General features: G+C 45.2%; 1 protein-coding gene across 1 annotated transcript in view; it reads left to right on the forward strand.

The window, feature by feature from the left end:
- LOC140593338 (phospholipase A and acyltransferase 1-like) overlaps positions 1–18,643 on the forward strand; it is a 35,518-nt gene extending 16,875 nt beyond the window's left edge. The window contains exons 3-7 of the mRNA XM_072717664.1: positions 5,174–5,282; positions 5,419–5,678; positions 15,202–15,304; positions 15,458–15,726; positions 17,998–18,643. Of these exons, the coding sequence (XP_072573765.1) occupies positions 5,174–5,282; positions 5,419–5,678; positions 15,202–15,304; positions 15,458–15,726; positions 17,998–18,102 (846 nt within the window). The 3' untranslated portion in view covers positions 18,103–18,643. The remainder of the gene's footprint in view (positions 1–5,173; positions 5,283–5,418; positions 5,679–15,201; positions 15,305–15,457; positions 15,727–17,997) is intronic.
- The last annotated feature ends 694 nt before the right edge of the window (positions 18,644–19,337 follow it).

Here is a 19,337-nt window from a genome sequence, read left to right on the forward strand (position 1 = left end):
ACATAAATGGAAAATACTATCACACAACAATATAAAAAAAGATTTTTGAAGGTTTTTAATCATTATATTTTGTATACTATTTTTTCAGTGTTATAGGTCGTTATTTTTGTTATTTTTATGTTTTACATTTTTACGTGTATTTTTAATTTGCAATGAGGACATTATGGAGGACACTTTGATTGATAACATCTAATTTAAAGCCTCTTTTGATGCATATTTGTCTGTAAAATGTACTGGGTACAGAAATGTGGCACCAATTCGGCAGAATATTAAATACCTGGGGCCTCATGTATAAACGGTGCGTACGCACAAAAATGTTGCGTACGGCCGTTTCCATGCTCATGTCGAGATGTATAAAAACGAAACTTGGCGTACCGCTACGCACATTCTCATGGCAGCTCCAGACATGGCGTACGCAAATTTCTGCTCGGTTTTGTAAAAGTGCGGCACCCAGTGGCAAGTCATTGCTACTGTGGTTTCCCTTTTTAAACTCACAATCACGACGATAACTTTATCAAATACACCGACATTAATTGTATGTTGTTTACAAATGTATGGCACCTGATTTTTAATCAATTTGTAACAATAAAACGGTGCAGAAAATGACCGAACTATTACAACTACCAGCTCTTGCGTTATTGGAAGACAAGAATTAGAAGAGAGCGCGTATTCAGGGATCATATACTGATTTTCTGGCCCATGATGATGACTGGCTTCTAAGTCGATTAAGATTTCCAAGAGCAATCCTTTTGGAGCTGTGTGCTAAACTGGAGCCAGCATTACAAAAGCAGACGATGAGGAATTGCGCTATAGGCTACCTGTTCCTTTACAAGTTCTGTCCACTCGCGGGTTCTTAGCCACAGGTGCTTTTCAGCAAGAACTTGCGGACCAATCGGGTATTTCTCAGTGAACACTGAGTCGCGCCATGCCGGCTGTATGGGACAGCATAATTCTCTTGTCACCCAGATATATAAAATTTCCTTACACTGTGATTGCCACCTTATCGTGGTGGAGGGGTTTGCGTGCCTCAGTGACCCTGGGGGCTATGTTGTCGGGGGCAATTGCCCCAGGTAGGGTCTCCCAAGGCAAAAATGTCCCAGGGGAGGGGTCAGACAAAGAGCAATCCAAAAAGGCATTCCAACAAAGTCCCGTTTCCCTCGCCAGGACTAGGGTCATCGGGGCCACACCCTGGAGCCAGGCCTGGGGGAGGGGCCCCTTGGCGAGCGCCTGGTGGCCGGGCCTTGGCCCGTGGGGCGCGGCTGAGCATAGCCCGAAAGAGGCACGCGGGACTGTCCCCAGGTGGGCCCACCACCCGCAAGGGGAATGTCAGGGGTTCGGTGCATTGTGGATCGGGTGGCGGCCAAGGGAGGCCCTGACGGTCCGATCCCCGGCTGACAAAACTGGCTCTCGGGACATGGAATGTCACCTCTCTGGTGGGGAAGGAGCCTGAGCTTGTGCGTGAAGTTGAGAAATATCGACTAGATATAGTCGGGCTCACCTCAACGCATAGCGTGGGTTCTGGAACCAATCTCCTGGAGAGGGGCTGGACGTTCATTTCCTCTGGAGTTGCGGCGGGTGAGTGACGCCAGGCTGGGGTGGGGCTACTGGTGGCCCCACAGCTCGGTGCTTTAACAACGAAGTTTACCCCAGTGAACGAGAGGGCTGTTTCCCTGCACCTTGGGGTCGGGGATAGGTCTCTGACTGTCATCTGCGTCTGGCAGAGGCTCCTGTTCGCCGGAGCTTTAACTCGCACCTCCGGCAGAATTCCAACTGCATACCGGGGGAGGTCGGGGACATTGAGTCTGAATGGACACTATTCCGGACCTCCATTGTGGAAGCGGCCGTACGGAGTTGTGGCTGCAGGGTGGTTGGTGCCAGTCATGGCAGTAACCCCCGTACCCGATGGTGGACACCAGAGGTGAGGGGGGCTGTCAAGCTGAAGAAGGAGGCTTACCGGGAATTATTAGTCCAGGGGTCTCCGGAGGCAGCAGACTGGTACCGGCAGGCCAGGCGGAACGCGGCTCGGGCGGTCGCAGAAGTAAAAACCCGGGCGTGGGAGGAGTTTTGTGAGGCCATGGAAAGTGACTTTCGGTCGGCCTCAAAAAGGTTCTGGCAAACCATCCGGAATATCAGGAGGGGGAAGCAGCTCCTGGTTCCTACTATTTATAGTGGAGAGGGGGTGCTGTTGACCTCACCTGGGGACATCACCCGGAGGTGGAAGGAATACTTTGAGGACCTCCTCAACCCTGCCTCAGATACATCTACACACACTGCCTTTGAGACATCTGAGAGCACAGAGCCCGAGGGTGCTGGGGGGGTCTTGCCCATCACTGGGGCTGAGGTGGCTAGGGTGGTTAAAGAGCTATGTGGTGGCCGGGCCCCGGGGGTGGACAAGATCCGCCCGGAGTACCTGAGGGCTCTGGATGTTGTGGGGCTGTCATGGCTGACACGCCTTCTCAACAGTGCGTGGAGGTCAGGGACAGTGCCGCTGGATTGGCAGACCGGGGTGGTGGTCCCCTTATTTAAGAAGGGGGACCGGAGGGTGTGTTCCAACTACAGGGGGATCACACTTCTCAGCCTTCCTGGGAAAGTCTATTCCAGGGTACTGGAGAGGAGGGTGAGATCGATAGTCGAATCTCGGATTCAGGAGGAACAATGCGGTTTTCGTCCGGGCCGTGGAAGACTGGACCAGCTTTTTACCCTTGCAAGGGTACTGGAGGGGGCCTGGGAGTTTGCCTATCCAGTCTGCATGTGTTTTGTGGATTTGGAAAAGGCTTACGACCGGGTACCCCGAGGTGCTCTGTGGGGGGTGCTTCGGGAGTATGGGGTCCGGGGTCCACTGTTGTGGGCGATTCGGTCCCTGTATGAACGGGGCAGAAGCTTGGTCCTCATTGCCGGTTATAAGTTGGACATGTTCCCAGTGCGGGTTGGGCTCCCCCAGGGCTGCCCTTTGTCATCGATCCTGTTTATAATATTTATGGACAGGATTTCTATGCGCAGTCAGGATGTTGAGGGTGTCCAGTTCGGTGGCCTCAGGATTGCCTCGCTGCTTTTTGCAGACGATGTCGTCCTGTTGGCATCATCTGCTGGGGACCTCCAGCGCACTCTGGGGCGGTTCGCAGCCGAGTGCGAAGCGGCAGGGATGAAGATTAGCACCTCCAATTCCGAGACCATGGATTGGTGGATTGCCCTCTTCAGGTCAGGGAAGACGTACTGCCTCAAGTGGAGGAGTTTAAGTATCTCGGGGTCTTGTTCACGAGTGAAGGTAGGCGAGATCGGGAGCTTGATAGACGAATCGGAGCAGCGTCTACAGTTTTGCAGCCGCTTAACCAGTTTGTCGTGTCCAAGAAAGAACTGAGCCAAAAAGCAAAGCTCTCGATCTATTGGTCCATCTTCGTTCCTACCCTCACCTATGGTCATGAGCTATGGGTAATGACCGAAAGAATGAGATTGCGAATACAGGCAGCCGAAATGAGGTTTCTCCGCAGGGTGTCTGGGCTCTCCCTTAGGGATAGGGTGACAAGTTCGGATATCCGGGAGGGCCTCATAGTAGAACCGCTGCTTCTCCACGTCGAAAGGAGCCAGTTGAGGTGGTTTGGACACCTGGTGCGGATGCCTCCTGGCCGGCTACCCGGAGAGGTTTTCTGTGCATGTCCTAAAGGGAGGAGGCCCCAGGGCAGACCCAGGACTCGCTGGAGGGATTATATCTCTCGGCTGGCCTGGGAATGCCTTGGCGTCCTCCCCGAGGAGCTGGTAGAGGTAGCTGGGGAGAGGGAGGTCTGGGTATCTCTCCTGAAGCTGCTACCCCAGCGACCCGAACCCCGGACAAGCGGTAGATGATGGATGGATGGATGTGGTTGAACAGGCAAATATTAAAGCGCAATTTGCAGCGATGTCTGGTTTTCCCAACGTAGGCGAAGCTATCGACTGCGCGCACATTGCTATAAAGTCACCTTCAGAGAACGAATTTGCTTATGCTTATGTAAATAGAAAGCACTTTCACTCTATTAATGTACTCTATTAATGCATTGGGGGCACCTCTTGTACTGTTGTCTGTAAGAATAAACAAACAGAATAAATGAAAGTAACACCGCATCTGCACCCTACGTATTATTCATAAACATTCAAGTAATTCAAACAAGTATGGTACGAGAAAAATTCACCCGCGATGACATCGGCATCCCCCTCACCCGATAAAAGTGTGTCCCCAATCATCGCAGCAACTAGTTGCTCAAAGGGTGTGAGACCGGGAATTCCGCTACCTCCGCCTGTGCTGTTAAGACTTACAGTGAGCGGCCACTTGCTTTTTCACATCGATTTTAATGTTCTTTTTAATTTCAGCCACCGTGCGAATTTCGGAACCAACACTTTAAACTGACTCCGCCACGCTGTGTCACTCCGTCAACTTTCGTTTATTGCTGATGCCACTTATACCACCAAATAATATCACTTTTCTTGATTTCTGTTAACATGACCTCCACTTTGCACTCGCTGAAATACTTCTTTTTCCCTCGTGGTTTATCCATTGTTGTTTAAGAACAACATAGAACAAAGCGGGCATTTATACAGATTTACATATGCAAATATACATAATTATGGGAGGGTCGGGGGGGTGGCTGTGGGCTCGTTCATGTACGTAAAATTTCACGCTCATTCGGATTTATAAAGGGAATGTACGTAGATCTGTGCTTACGCAGTTTTATGCATCTGGATTTTTTCTTGCTTACACACATTCCTAGTTTTGTCCGTACGCCATGTTTTAGTGTGAATTCTACACACGTCGTTATACATGAGGCCCCTGGTATCAATGTTCCTGTTAACGACAGTCTGTGCTTTTCTCACATGGATGCTGGGGAGGAGCCAAAATAGAACTAATTGAAGTTTGATCATCAAATGTCATATAACGAAGGGCTTTGGGAAACTCTGGCAAATCTCATTTGTTCTTTACCGATGTCATTTGCTATCTTGTTTGTGATTCATTGACATTGTTCGTCATCAGGAAACACGCCCATAAGCGATTAATCAAATCGAATCCTGGTAGAAATGAAAGACTTCTCATGCATTGCATTGTCCCCTAAATAATCATAATTGAACTGAATTGCCTTGGAGCCAACAATTCACACCCCTAGTGCTTCCTGTGCTTGTTTGCATGAGTAACTCATCCCTTTCGCAGGTTGTTGTTCAGCCAAAACCTGGTGACCTAATTGAGATTCCTCGTGGGCCAATCTATCACTGGGCCATATATATTGGAAATGGTTACGTCATCCACCTCACCACACCAGGTGAGAGCACAGACCATGTTCCTGAGAAAACTACTGTTACTTAGTTTACCTTCCATATAATTTTCATGCTACACTCATTTTTCTTCCTCTCACCTGTTTAATTGATTTAACGACTGTATCCCTTTTTCTCACTTAGGCAGGGCAGGTTTCAGCAGCATGATGTCTGTCTCGATTAACAGGGGCATTGTAAAGAAGGAAAGGCTGTTGGATGTGGTGGGTGGCAGTACATACTACATCAACAACCTTCTGGATTATGAGTATAAGCCCAGGAGTGTCTGGATCATACTGAGTGATGCTCAGAGTCTGGTGGGTCAGAAGCTGCAGTACGATGTCGCCCGATACAACTCTGCGCATTTTGTCATAGACCTGAGGTACGGCAAGCCAGAGTTCCGACAGGTGGGTGTCTTATTCAGTGCTTTCTGAGACAATAACACTGCTCTGTGTGTGAGTGTGTGTATATTTCTGCTCTGAATGGCTTTTTTATAAGGTCAGTGTATAAGCTCAGTGATAATACAGTGAGCCATAGTTTTGCATCTAATATGATCAAACTTCTGGCAATTTAATGAAACAATTCTTTGTGAGGCTGAATGCCTATTTTAAACAAGTCAAATTCAGGGCTGGCTACAGATGGTATGTTTATAGACCTCTTTCTGATTCTGCTATTTTAGGGATGTAAACTGTAGTTTATTAAATAGAAAATGTAACTACCCTAGACTGAAGTCATACTTTAACTAGAAAATGCTGTCAGAACAACAACAATGCATTCCTCAGGTTTATTTGACACATAAATACGTAGTGTGGGGGGCTAACTTAACATGGAGACCAGGTGTAGGAGACGGAAGTAGGCTGGGTTTGCGTAATCGCGCACTCGTAGGATGTTTAACGCTTCGTGCTTGAAGATTTGATACTGAATAAAGGATTAAACCGAAAGAACAGCCCTTGGATTATTGTCAGCTAGCACGTTGGGCAGGTTAACTTTCCCCTGATCAGCCACCTGGCGACTTGAAAGGTTTTAAAACAGTCGCCTATACAAGGTTCAGGGCAGCAGGAACACTAACTACAAAGGCAGACAGACCTACAGCACCAACACTGAACTCCAAAGTGTCTGACATCTCCATCAAAAGCTACAATGATCAAACTGGGGAAGGTGGCATAAGCAGGCAAATATTTACACAGATAACAAGGAGTCAAGAAGAAGCTGGTGTAAGTGATTGACACATTAGGGCTGGAAACAATGAAGCATATTGGAGTGATATGGGTTGGACAGCGACATCTGCTGGCCAAACAGGAACATGACGGGGGTGACTGGGACAGATCCTGACAAATGTCCATATCTTGAAATTAAGGACGCACAATCCCACTTTTTCTGTCCTGTTACTAATACCGATGCCAGGGCTTTGGGCATTGGCCAATACTGAGTATCGATCCGATACCAGTATTTAAGCTGTAAACTTCACTGTGTGGAAGAGACTGTGTTCATTCTTTTATGCGTGTATGAAGAGATTCTGCATTCTTTATGTCTAAGGCAATATCAGACTTCACTTAAACAAAGCTTTCCTAACTTGATTAAACAAAATGTAACACATGCATATGAGGTATGTATAACAAATATCAATTTAGTAAATGTATGTATGTATGTATTTACTGTCACGACTTGGGTTCAGGGAAGGAACAGGACCTGGATTGCAGGAGACCAAGAGGTTTATTCAGTAATACCAAACAACCAAATCAAGACAGCAGGCAGAAAGAATAGTCAGGGTTGGAAGTTCTAAGGATCCGAAAGCCAGATAGGTCAGTTCTACGTGGAGAGACGAGACGGGGAGACAGGAACACCGGGAGGGACGGGCAGGCAGGACGAGCAGGGAACAAGACGTAAGAGACGAGAGACAAGGGACTTCAGAGGGCTGAGTACAGAGCATTGAACAGGCTACAATACTTGGTGAGGATCGCGGAGGCTGGCTGGTTTAAATAGAGCCCAAGAAGGAGCGGATTCCGCTTAGCTGGTACGTCCCACCCTGCCGGGCCTGACATTTACCTTACTTACAACCTGAGTTCTTTTGAGAAGGATCGCCGCAAAATTTAAGTGATGCTGCTTAGTGGCTGAGTAGTGCTGAGTAGTAGCAAAAGAAGGAAACAGCAACTGTAGAAGACATTTGGTCTTGTGAACAAAGTAACTCTAAAAGCCTTTAAAAGATTTGTTTCAAACTTTGCGGGGCCATTGGAGGGGTGGAAAACTGGAAGTTGTCAAATTTTGAGACAAATCACATCAAAACTGAAGCAGCAAGCTAGAATTATTGCAAAGAAATGGCCAGTTCAGACTCTTCATCTTGTCAGCATGATAATTATTTGCCTGATCTTTCTCAAACTTTGCAAACACATTGCGAAAGAGCAGACAGGGCTGGGACAAATTCTGACATGCAGTGCTGACAAGCTGATGGGTTCAAATCCCAGGAAATGTGCATGATAGCCTGTCCCTCTACTGTAAATCTCTTTGAATAAAAGCATCAATTAAATGTAAATGAGTTTTTTGCACATCATACTCACAAACAAGCCCCCCCCAGGGTTCCATATGTACCATCAGTGTATCTATTGCAGTTCTTACTGTTACTTCACGGGAAATTCTGGTCATATTGCAAAAGCAAAATAAATAGAATCTAAATATCTAAGCATATAAAAAATGTAAACAATATAAATACAATTTTCAGACGTGGACATTTCAACATACACAAAGGGACACACCTGGGAGATACCTGATTGGTGGGGAAAGATTCTGCAGTTGTCATAAAAGTGGAATGTGCAGTAAATTAAAAAGTGTAGTTTCAGACCCACATGTCAGCAGAACTCAAAGCATTCAAGTAAAAACATTTTCACATTTCCATCTGTCCAGTGCTAGTAGAAATGATACAGGTTGGTGAGTGTGAAATGAATGCGGATTACATGGGCAGAGTGATGAATACAAATTGCAATTAAACTGTATTTATGCTGTAAATAAATGTTAGTCACCAAAGACTATGACTGTGTGACTCTGCAGGTGCGTGATGCCGTGCAGACGGCTGTAGGAGTGGGAGCTGATGCGATCGGTGTGGGTCTGCTGGCTGCAGCTGCTGTCTCTATATTTGGTAGCAGGAAGAAAAAGCAGAGGAACAACCAGTGAGATGAAGCCCGATAGTAAAGGTGGAAGGTCAGCTCAAGCACAGACCTGCACAAAAAAAGTGTGCCCCCACCCAGCCTGAATGACATCATGCTTCCTTACTGCTAACTACTTTAGTATTTAGTATTTACTGGTGTTACATCCTGGTCTAGGGACAGGGCGTAAGCAGCGATAAGGATCGGGAACAGAGAGTAGGGAGGTAGAGGATAAGGAGGTCAGAAAATAATTAACACCCAGACCCTGGTCTAGGGTCGGGACGTAAGCAGCGTTGATTGAGAACACGGGGGAGAGGGAGAAGGGAGGATAAGGGTGTGGAGGATAAAGAAAATGAATGACACCACAGGCTATAGTTAAGGTGGGATGTATTATGAAAATATGGGGGTTGGGGACGTGAACTTCGGGAGTGACATAGGCCAAAACATTAAACAAAACCCAGTGAACTACCTACACACATATCGATGAACACTTCCCTAACCCGGAAAAAAACAATAAAACAAAAGACAATTATTATAACCTAACCCTTTCTAACCAAAACAGGGACAAAACTTCGTACACGCAGAAAACAAACGGCAGTCACTCCCTACAACCCTCTCACACACACACACACATATATACAGTATTTACACAGGGCAACCAAATCCAATCCTTAATCCTAAGAATAGTCGACAACCAGACAGCAGTCAAAACACGGGAAACAAACACAAAAGCCGGATAACCAAATCCGAATCGAAATCCAAAAGCGCGAGAGTCGAGAGCCAAAAACAGGTCGTAACAGTAAAAGCCAAGACAGAGCACAAGCAAAAAGCTAACAGATGGGGTGGTAAGGTGTCTTTTATAATCCATGACCGGAGAGGCGGGAAACGGGAACAAGGCGACCACAACCAGTTCATCCAGTTTTGGCACGGCTTTCATGGTGAGAAGTGGAAAACGTGGAACCGGATCAGATTAAAACTTTGCACAATCAGAGACCAACGTAACAAGCACTGATTTGTAGAGGACATTCGATTCAAAAACACAAGTGTGTTATGATCGGTATAAACGGTAATCGGGACACTACTTCCACTGAGATATACTTCAAAATGTTGGAGTGCCAATAAATGAGCAAGAGCTTCTTTCTCAACAGTACTATAATTTAGCTGGTGTTTTACAAATTTCTTTGAAAAGTAACTGAGTGGATGATCCAACCCCATTTCGTCTTCTTGTAGAAGCACAGCACCAGCACCAGTACCGCTGGCATCCACCTCTAGTTTAAACAATTTATTAAAGCCAGGGGTCAATGGCACCGGAGTACTACACAACAACAGCTTAACGGTGCCAAAAGCCTGTTGATACTTTGGGGACCATGCAAAAACTGTGCCTTGTTGTAAGAGGGGAGTAAGAAGTAAAACCACATCCGAGAAATTTTTACAAAAACACTGATAGTAACCGGCCATTACCTACATTTGTGCTCATAAGTTTACATACCCTGGCAGAATTAATGATTTCTTAACCATTTTTCAGAGAATATGAATGATAACACAAAAACATTTCTGTCACTCATGGTTAGTGGTTGGCTGAAGCCATTTATTGTCAAACAACTGTGTTTACTCTTCAGGGGGGTATTCCATGAAAGCAGCTAAAGGCAGACCTTCCCGAAAAAGTCAGACTCAACCTAGCTCCATCTCTAAACTTAGCCTCATGTCGTTCCACGAACGCAGTTCAGTTTTAACCAATCAAGGCTCATTCAAGACAGACTTGCATAGTCTCATTTAGTGCGCACACCCGAGATATTTAAGAAGCCCAAATGAATGTATGAACCATAGATCGACCAAATGAGTCGGAAAGCCTGTAAAACGAGAGCGGTGTTTCTTTCCGCTGCAGAACAAACGCTGCTGATGGAGCTGTATGAAAAATACAAAGATGTAATCGTTAAAAAAAGGCAATACTGTGGCCATAAACACAACCAGGGAGTTGGCTTGCCAATGAATTGCAGACAGACTAATTGCATAAGTTACGTTAATGTTACAAATGCTTAGTACAATGGCACGATGGTACAGTGGTTTATGCTGTTGCCTTATAATGCGAAAGTTGCTGGTTCCATCCCCTTGGCCAACAGAGAACCTTCTGGGTTGAGTTCACCTGTAATGCAGTTACAGGTTGGTGGTTTACCTGCAGAGCATTGCTGCTTGTCGCACCTCCACCAGTGCCTTTTCATATGTCCTCCTCTATCCACCTCTCTGGGCATAGACGGGTCATCAGCTGGGGACCACCAATCATTGATGTTTCGCTCCTTTAACCCCAGTACATCTCATGGTGGCAGAGCGATATACTGGGATTTCCCCAGCCACCCCCTGCTGATGCCCTAGGTATTATTTGACCCCCAATCCCTATCCTTTCTCCTCAACCACAGCCAAAAACTGCCCTTCTCTGCTTCTTCTGTCAACTCTTTGATGGCTCTCCGACACCCCACTCCTGTGCATCCCATGTCTCTGAGGAGGCGCATTGTTGAGGATCCAACGAAGCCCCTACATCCCACTTTGACGGGGCACAAGATAGCTTTCCAGCCAGCCTCCTTACAACTCTCCACCAGGTCCATGTACTTGGAATGCTTCCGTTCATTAGCAGCCTCCATACCCTCCTCCCATGGGACTGTAAGCTCCACTAAAAGAATGGTCTTACGTGGTTCTGACCACATGACTAGGTCTGGCCGGAGCGACGTCTCTACGATCTCCCTGAGGAATTGAAACTGCCTCCCCAGGTCTACCCTCATGGTCCACTCACTGCTAGGAGAGAGAATACTTGATGTTACTTTCTGGCGAGGGGGGATGATCGCTTCTCCAGCCCTTCTGAACAGAATCTTATCTCTCTGAAGAGTAGGAAGTCTGATGTTGGCCTCCTGTCTGCATGAATCTGCCACCTCTGCCAGCTTCCTCAGCACCAGGTCATGCCGCCACCTGTAGCGGCCTTGGGACAAAGCCACTTTACAGCCTGATAGGATGTGTTGGAGGCTCACATTGCTGGCACTGCAAAGTGGGCAGATCTCCTCAGCACTGGTGCAGGTTTCTGGGACAAGGTAGGGTGTCATAGGTGGCTCTGACCAAGAAGCTCAGTCTAGCTTGGGGGATCTTCCACAGATCAGACCATGACAAGGATCTGTCCGTGACGCCCTCCCATCTTGTTCAGCCTCCATGCCGTATCTGAGACAACGCTTTAATTTTAACATGCTCCAGGATGGAGAGTGGTTGTGATGTCATCCATATAGCCTCTCACTGGTGGTAGCCTCTGGCCTGAGGGCAGCTTCACTCCTCCAACCACCTTCCTTGCCCCAATCAGGATAACCTTGAAGGCTGCAACAAACAAGATGGGAGAGATCGAGCATTCCATCGCAATACCCACCTCCAGCTGTTGCCAGTCTGTAATGAAGTCCTGATGGGAACAACACATCTTAAAGTCTTGAAAATACTTCGATACCAGCATTTTGGTATGCTCTGGAATGTGGAAGACATCCAACGCGTACTTGATAAGCTGGTGGGGGACAGAACCATATGCGTTAGCAAGGTCTAACCACACAACATGCAGGTCGCCTTTCTCCCATTTTGCTCTTTGGATCTGCTCCCAAATAACTGCAGAGTGTTCCACACAGCCTGGAAAGCCAGGCACTCCTGCTTTCTGGCAGCTGGTATCGATATATCCATTGCTAATGAGGTAGCTGGTCAACCTCTTGGCCAGAATGGAGAAAAAAATCTTGCCTTCCACATTCAGTAGTGCAATACTTCTGAACTGGTTAATGTTGGCCGCATTTGCCTCCTTTGGGATAAAGACTGTTACTGCTCTTTGCCATTCTAATGGAATAACTTGGTTCTTCCAAGCTACTCTCAATAGGTTCCAAAGATATCTCTGAACCCCTGGGCAGTGCTTGTAGAGCTTGTATGGTATCCCATTTGGGCCTGGGGCAGAGGCTGCTCTTGCTTTCCGTACGACTTCCGCTACCTCACTGAGCTTAGGCAGAGCCTCGTTGAACGGAAGGATGGAAGGGCTGGACGGGGAACATACCCTGGTGACCCCAGTGGGATTAACCTCTCTGGGTCACTGTACTGCTCCCTGATGTAACTCTCAAGCTCCGGTTTTGTGATCTCCAGCTTCCTACTTCTCTTGTCTTCCAGGAGTTGTCTCGCATGCTTGAAGGGATTTTTGAAGAAGTTATTCCTCTCCTTCTCTTTCCGCCTTCTGCATTTGCGGGTGCACTCTGCCATCCGGAGGCTGGCAAGATTCCTCTTCACCTCCTCCCACAGTGGTTTCAGGCCCTCTTTCTCTTCTCCACCCGCCTTCCTCCACTGCTTTCTCAGTTGTCGCCGTCTCCTCACCAAAAGCTCGATCTCTCTCTCTCTCCTTCCCTTCTGCCTTAGCCCCACCTTCTGCTTTCCTTCCATTACTCCAAACCTGCCCCTGCACTCCTCGTACAGAATGTCTCCAATCCGATTCAGCTTGGTCTCAACACAGCCACGTAGTGAATGATGTAGAATGCAGCTGAGATCCTTTTCTAGCTGTAGCCATACTACTGCCTCATTCGCTTTTGGCCACTTGATCAGTTGCCTCCGTCCAGGCTTTCTCTCCTTTCTTTGAACTGACTCCTGGTTGTTGGGGCTTGCCATTCTGGAGATGGTGGATATCCTGTGGTTATCTCTACCTATACCACACTCAGAGGGACCAATCTCCTCCAGGGAACCTCCTGTATCCTCCATTTGCCTTTCTTCAGCAACATGGGAACTCTCAGCACTGTGGTTAGCACCCTGGCTTTGGGCTCCCCTTGTCTGATCTGCCTTTGCAGTGCAACGTTGCTGCCAGTCACTCCTTTCACACCTCTTTTTTCCCTGGTGAATCCTTAAGCCTCTGAAAGTGGTCACCTTCTGCCATCCACACCTGCATCTTCTCATACTCTTGGAATCATTACCTGTGTCCGTTCCAATCGTTACCATAAAATCCGTCTAATTTGGCCCTTCTTCCACCCCGCCTCTCGGAGGGCCATCGGGTTATTTTCCTTCATGTGTCTCTGTAGTTTCTTAGGGTGTCCACAAGGACCGGTGGTAAGGTAACTAGCCTGCCACCCCCAGTGCAGTCTTTCCTACTGTCAACCAGTTACAGGTTGGTGGTTTACCTGCAGAGCATTGCTGCTTGCCGCACCTCCACCAGTGCCTTTTCATATGTCCTCCTCTATCCATCTCTCTGGGCATAGACGGGTCATAAGCTGGGGACCACCAATGTCATAATTATCGTGTAATATTATTTGATCTCCGTAAAATACTTTAAATCACATCCGTGTGAAATGTTCTGCACATCTTTGCTATTTTAGTAATAAACTTTCAAAGTAGACAGTCACTAAACAAAACAGCGCCACTTGATGATAGCCAAAATAAGCACTTGATCCCATTAAGACAATAACAAAACATTTTTAACGGATCTACTTCAAACTTGCAGGCACATTGTATAAAAGAACAATGGGAACTGATCACGTTTTGAAACAAAAAGCCCCAGTAGTTGAAGTATGTCATAGATGTTACTACTACATGTACATCACAAAAATTATTTGGTTTAAGATCTACACCTGATTTCATTTTAAGACAAATTGTCCCAAAAATAAAGTAGCAGCACTTGTGACAGCAAAGGAGGGAAATGGAGGCTGAAGAAGCCACTTGTCTTGTGAGCAGAGAACTTAACTCAAAGTATTTCACATATTTTATTCAAACTGTAGACACATTGTATCTGTGAAGATCTGGAATAATTCAAATGTTGAGACAATCACACCAAAACTGAAGCAATACCACTTAGTGGCAGGAAAGGGAACTGCAGCTACTGCAGAAAACGCTTTACCTTATGAACAGGATAAGTCTGTTTGAATCTGAATTCAGTGAGTACTGTTGACACACACAACAGCACACAACAATGAAACAGGTCCTCTGCATTTAACTCACATGTGGCATCGTGACATAGCAGGGGGCAGCTAATTCAGCGCCCGGGGAGCAGTGCTTGGGGACGGTACCTTGCTCAGGGTACTTCAGTGGTGCCTTGCTGGTTGGGGATTCTTTCAATTACAAGTGTGCTTCCCTAACCATTAGGCCACCAATCTGTCCCATACTTAAGTCTAGTTGATCTTATTATTCTTAATTTGAGAAATGTTTCTTCTTTTTCCTATTTCTGCTCACCATTGTTCTTTTTTGCAAGGAAGCCACATCATGTTTTGAATCCAGTTATATATTTTCAAAATATGTTCATCAAATGTGAGATTTGCTGAGGGTCAAAACAAAGGGAAATAGTGTAGAGAGAAATGATGGAACAGAGCTCATCTGAACACGGGGTGAGGTGGGCAACCAGGAACAAAGAAACACTAATGGAGAACCCAAGTACATCGAGGTTGAAACCATGGACGGGTGCAAACCATGAGTATGAGTCCATTACCACACTAGGACAGGGAATTAAGAAAATGGGACGACCAGTGACATCTGCTGGCCAAATGAGAACCTGCTGGATCCTGACAGTAACAAAGGGCTTGCTTTGGGAAACACTGGCATATCTCACTTGTTCCTACTTCATTTGTTAACTTGTTCGTTATCAGGAAAGGCACCCACGATCGATTAATCAAACTGAATCCTGGTAGAAATTACAAATTTCCCGTACATCGAATCGGTCCCTAAATAATAGTACTGTAATTCAATTGAATCGTCTTGTAGCCAATGACTTATAAACCTAGTGATTACTGTGTTTGTTTGCTTGAGCAACTTGTCCCTTTTGCAGATTGGCTTGACACTGAAAGCTGGTGACCTAATTGAGATTTGTCGTGGAAGATACGACCACTGGGCCATATATGTTGGAGATGATTACGTCATCCACATCACCAGTGAGAACATGGGCCGTGGAAAGCTACTGTTAAATACTCCAGTTTACTTTTATGCCTCACTCATTCTACAATGTAGATGTCATGTCTTCTGTTTAATTTAGTTTTCATGACTCGCTCTCTCTCTCTCTCTCTCTCCCCCCCCCCCTCCCCCAGGTGATGCAGCTGTTAAATCTGCCAACAGCATGTCATCTAGCTTGTTTGGCAAGGCCATTGTGAAACTGGAAAAACTCTTGGATGTGGTGGGAAACGATAATTTCCGTGTCAGCAACCGTCTCGATATTAAGTATAAACCCAGGAGTGTCAGCGCCATACTGAGTGATGCTCTGAGTCTGGTGGGCCAGACGCTGCCGTACAGTCTCATTCAACAGAACTGTGAGCATTTTGTGACATTCCTGAGGTACGGCAAGCCAGAGTCCATGCAGGTGGGTGTCTTATTCAGTGCTTTCTGAGACAGTAACACTGCTGAGTGTTTGTGCTCCAAATTGCTTTTTAAAAAAAAAAATAAGATCAGTGTATAAGCTCAGTAAATTTTGTGAAAATCCTTTTTTGGCTGAATGGCTATTTTAAACTAATCAGAGTCAAGGCTGGCTACACAGGGTATGTTTGTAAACTTCTTTCTTCTTGTCAAGTAGAGTTTGATTCTGCTATTTTAGGAAAGGAAACTATGGCTTACTGTATATGATAGGAAATGTAACCACCCGAGACTGAAGTCATCCTTTAACTAGAAAAGACGGTGTCAGAATGACAGTAATGTATTCCCAGGACAGCCCTGTCATCCCCTCCACCCGTCTAATCCCTACTCCTTCCACACCCCCCAACCTCTACAGTCTCTAGACTTTTTGGATGGATCAACTGTAAATGTGAAACCCAACAAATGTGTTTTTACCTGAATGCTCTGAGTCTTAGCCGTGACACATAACTCTGAAACTACATCTATTCATTTATTGCACATTCCACTTACATACCAATTTGCCAAGCAAATAGTGAAGCATGCCACATACTGTTTTGGTAAATCGTGGATGCGATAAGCACTGAAGTGGCAGTGAAGAGAGGGACAGATCAGCAGTCATAACTTCTTATTAAAGATATAAATAAACAAGGTAAAAAGACGTCCGTGGTGTTGTGGTATTTCTGACAGTTTGAAGTCCAAAATTTTTTTTTAAAAAAAGGAAAAGCCAGCATCCAGGCAGATTCTTACCCCCGTTATCTAAAGCCCTGTAAATGTTTGTTGCTGCCTGATCTGTACCCCATCTATTTCTTCCAGGGCTGGTTCGTGCATAGCTTACATGTGTGCATGTGTGTGCCAGTCACATCATTGACGTCATGTCTGTGCTTTGTGCTTGTGAATGGTTAGTGATCACACTAGATGCATATTGTATGTGGGCCCCCCCTCTTCAAGCGGGCCTGGGCACGGTACAGACCGTCTAGTGTGAAAATGCCCACAGATATACAGTTACTGCTATCTAGATTGTTTTTGACTATACACATCCAAGCTCCAGTCAACTGGCAAAAAACTGTTCACAAACAAACAAAAAGTTGTTATATTAGCATTTTAACTTTGGAAATAAACATATTGTAGCAAGCTTGTGGGTTATGTTTAAGAAATAGACAATACCACTTTAGAAATGGAAGTTCCTATTGGTCAGGTCCTGAATTTGCCTTCATTACAAACCGACCACAGTAAGTGTGAGAAGTAGGCCTATAATAATGCTTTGGGTGGCATAGTGGCGCCGTGGTTAGCACAGCTGCTTGACACCTTGGGGACCAGGGTTCGAGACTCTGCCATGACTGTGTTATGTGTTTGCATGTTCTTGCTGTGTTGTTATGGGGATTCTTCTGGGTACTCAGGTTTCTGCCCGTAGTCTAAAAGCAGGCTGAGGTTGATTTGCATTGCTAAATTTTCTCTGTGAGTGTGTCCTGTGACGGGTTGGTACCCCATCCTGGGTTGTTCCCTCTGTGACCCTGAATAGGATACGTGGTTGCAGAAAAAGGATGCTTCCTTTAGGTATTTTCATCCAATAAAATTTATTATAGGAGAACCCCGCCCCCCCAGCTCAGCTGAATTCATAATGGGGGAATTTAATCGTATCAGATAGCTGTAGTCCAGGTCAGTCAGTGAGTGGTAGCAGATGAAAGATCAGCCACAGATCTGGCTGACAAAATTACATTAATGCAAGTCAAAGTTAACACAAAGTGCTCCAGTGTCACTGGGTAAATGGCTTTACCGTACAATCAGACCTGAAGCTTGGCTCTCAACTGTGTGTATATATGTGCATGTGTGTGTGTGTGTGTATATGTTTGAGTAGGTCTGTCTATGTCTAAAAAGGAGAAGTATTAACCAGATTTACCATCATTGAGAAAGTGAGTTCACCCATCAGACAACATACAGTCACTTATTTGACAAGAACTGGAATACTCACCAGAACTGGCATAGTCCAAGTGTGAGACTCAAGAGTTAAAAATACTATGATTTATAAATACTGTTCTTGTTCATTGTAGCTAATCTCTTTTATACACTGTGAAGAACATTCATTTTTATTTTATTATGCTTCCTTTTTATGCCAAAGGAATGTCACTGCAATGCTACTAAGAGGAATTAAACTGTATCTATGCTGTAAAGAAATGTTTGTGACCAAAGACTATAGAAGCCAACTCTGTCTAAGCTCTCTGTGCATGTCTGTGTGACTCTGCAGGCGAACCTCCTACGTGCCTTGATACTTTTTGGTCCGCTTGCTATACCTGCTTTCCTTAAATTTCGAATGATGCGGAACAGGATGCGAGATGAAGCCCTACAGTGAAGGTGGAGGGTCAGCTTAAGCACAGACCTGCACAAACAAAGTGTGCCCCCACCCAGCCTGAATGACATCATGCTTCCTTACTGCTAACTGCTGAAATATGTACTGGGAAATCTGTAAATGTGGGTCACTCTCACAACCTTCTCAACTTAAATTGATTTTAATGCATAATGGTAAACTGATAACTGCCAGCAAATGGATGCTGATGTTTTGCCAAGCAGATAAGCTGACATAAGACTAGTGAACTGAGCTTTATTTGATACCATGCAGCACTTGAATAATTTGTACATTTACATTCTAATAATTAGCTTTGTGCCAAGGATTTTTAAAAGTTATATTCTGCAACAAAGGGTAATTTACATGATGTAATACTTTTTAAAAAACTGAATACTTATTAAAGTGATTTTTGGACAGGTCTTGTAATGTTACAGGAACTGATCTGTTAATTTCTTATGGAGAAATTGCAACTTTGATCATTCACTTTATATGACCTAAATGTTTTGCTTTCTCTTGGTGGTTTATTGTCTTCAATAAAAAATAGAGTAACTGCAATAACTGATTTGGCTGGTTCAATTCATTTTTTCAATTCAGTTCTATCTGTATAGTGCATTTTCATAACGTTACATTGTCTCTTATTAACACTTATTATCTGTGCCCAATGTGTATCTGATTCACCAGGTACACATCTGTGGCTGTCATTTCATGTCACACTGGAGTTGGTTCGTTAGTGAAACTCTAACTTTGATATTTATACCAGCAGTACCTCTGTATAAATACTAAATCGATACTCTACAACAGGTCTGCCCAATCCTGCTCCAGGAGAGCTACCACTGTTTAAATGGACTTCATCAATTAGGCTGATCTTTTCCAGCCTCTGTTGGCACATTGAATGGGTGAAGATCTAGACCTGATTAAATTTTGAGACCAATCGCACCAAAATGGAAGCAAGACTTAGCAAAAAGCAAAAAGAAGGATGAGTTGATTAGCAAAAAGAAGGATGAGTTGATTAGAGTCTTGTCCATATGAACTGTTTGACTATTATTATTACTGCATTTACTCTATTTTTGATGGATCTTAATACCACTTTGCAAAAACATTATATGGATTAATATCTACACCTGATTTCATTTTGAGACAAATCACTCCGAATTTGAAGCAGCAGCACTGGCTGGCAGGATTGCATTTCAGAAAAGTGATTTCCTTGTTTCAGCTTCTTCATAGTATGATTCGTCCTATAG

Source organism: Paramormyrops kingsleyae, chromosome 10 (genome assembly GCF_048594095.1).
Source record: "Paramormyrops kingsleyae isolate MSU_618 chromosome 10, PKINGS_0.4, whole genome shotgun sequence".
Lineage (NCBI taxonomy): Eukaryota > Metazoa > Chordata > Actinopteri > Osteoglossiformes > Mormyridae > Paramormyrops > Paramormyrops kingsleyae.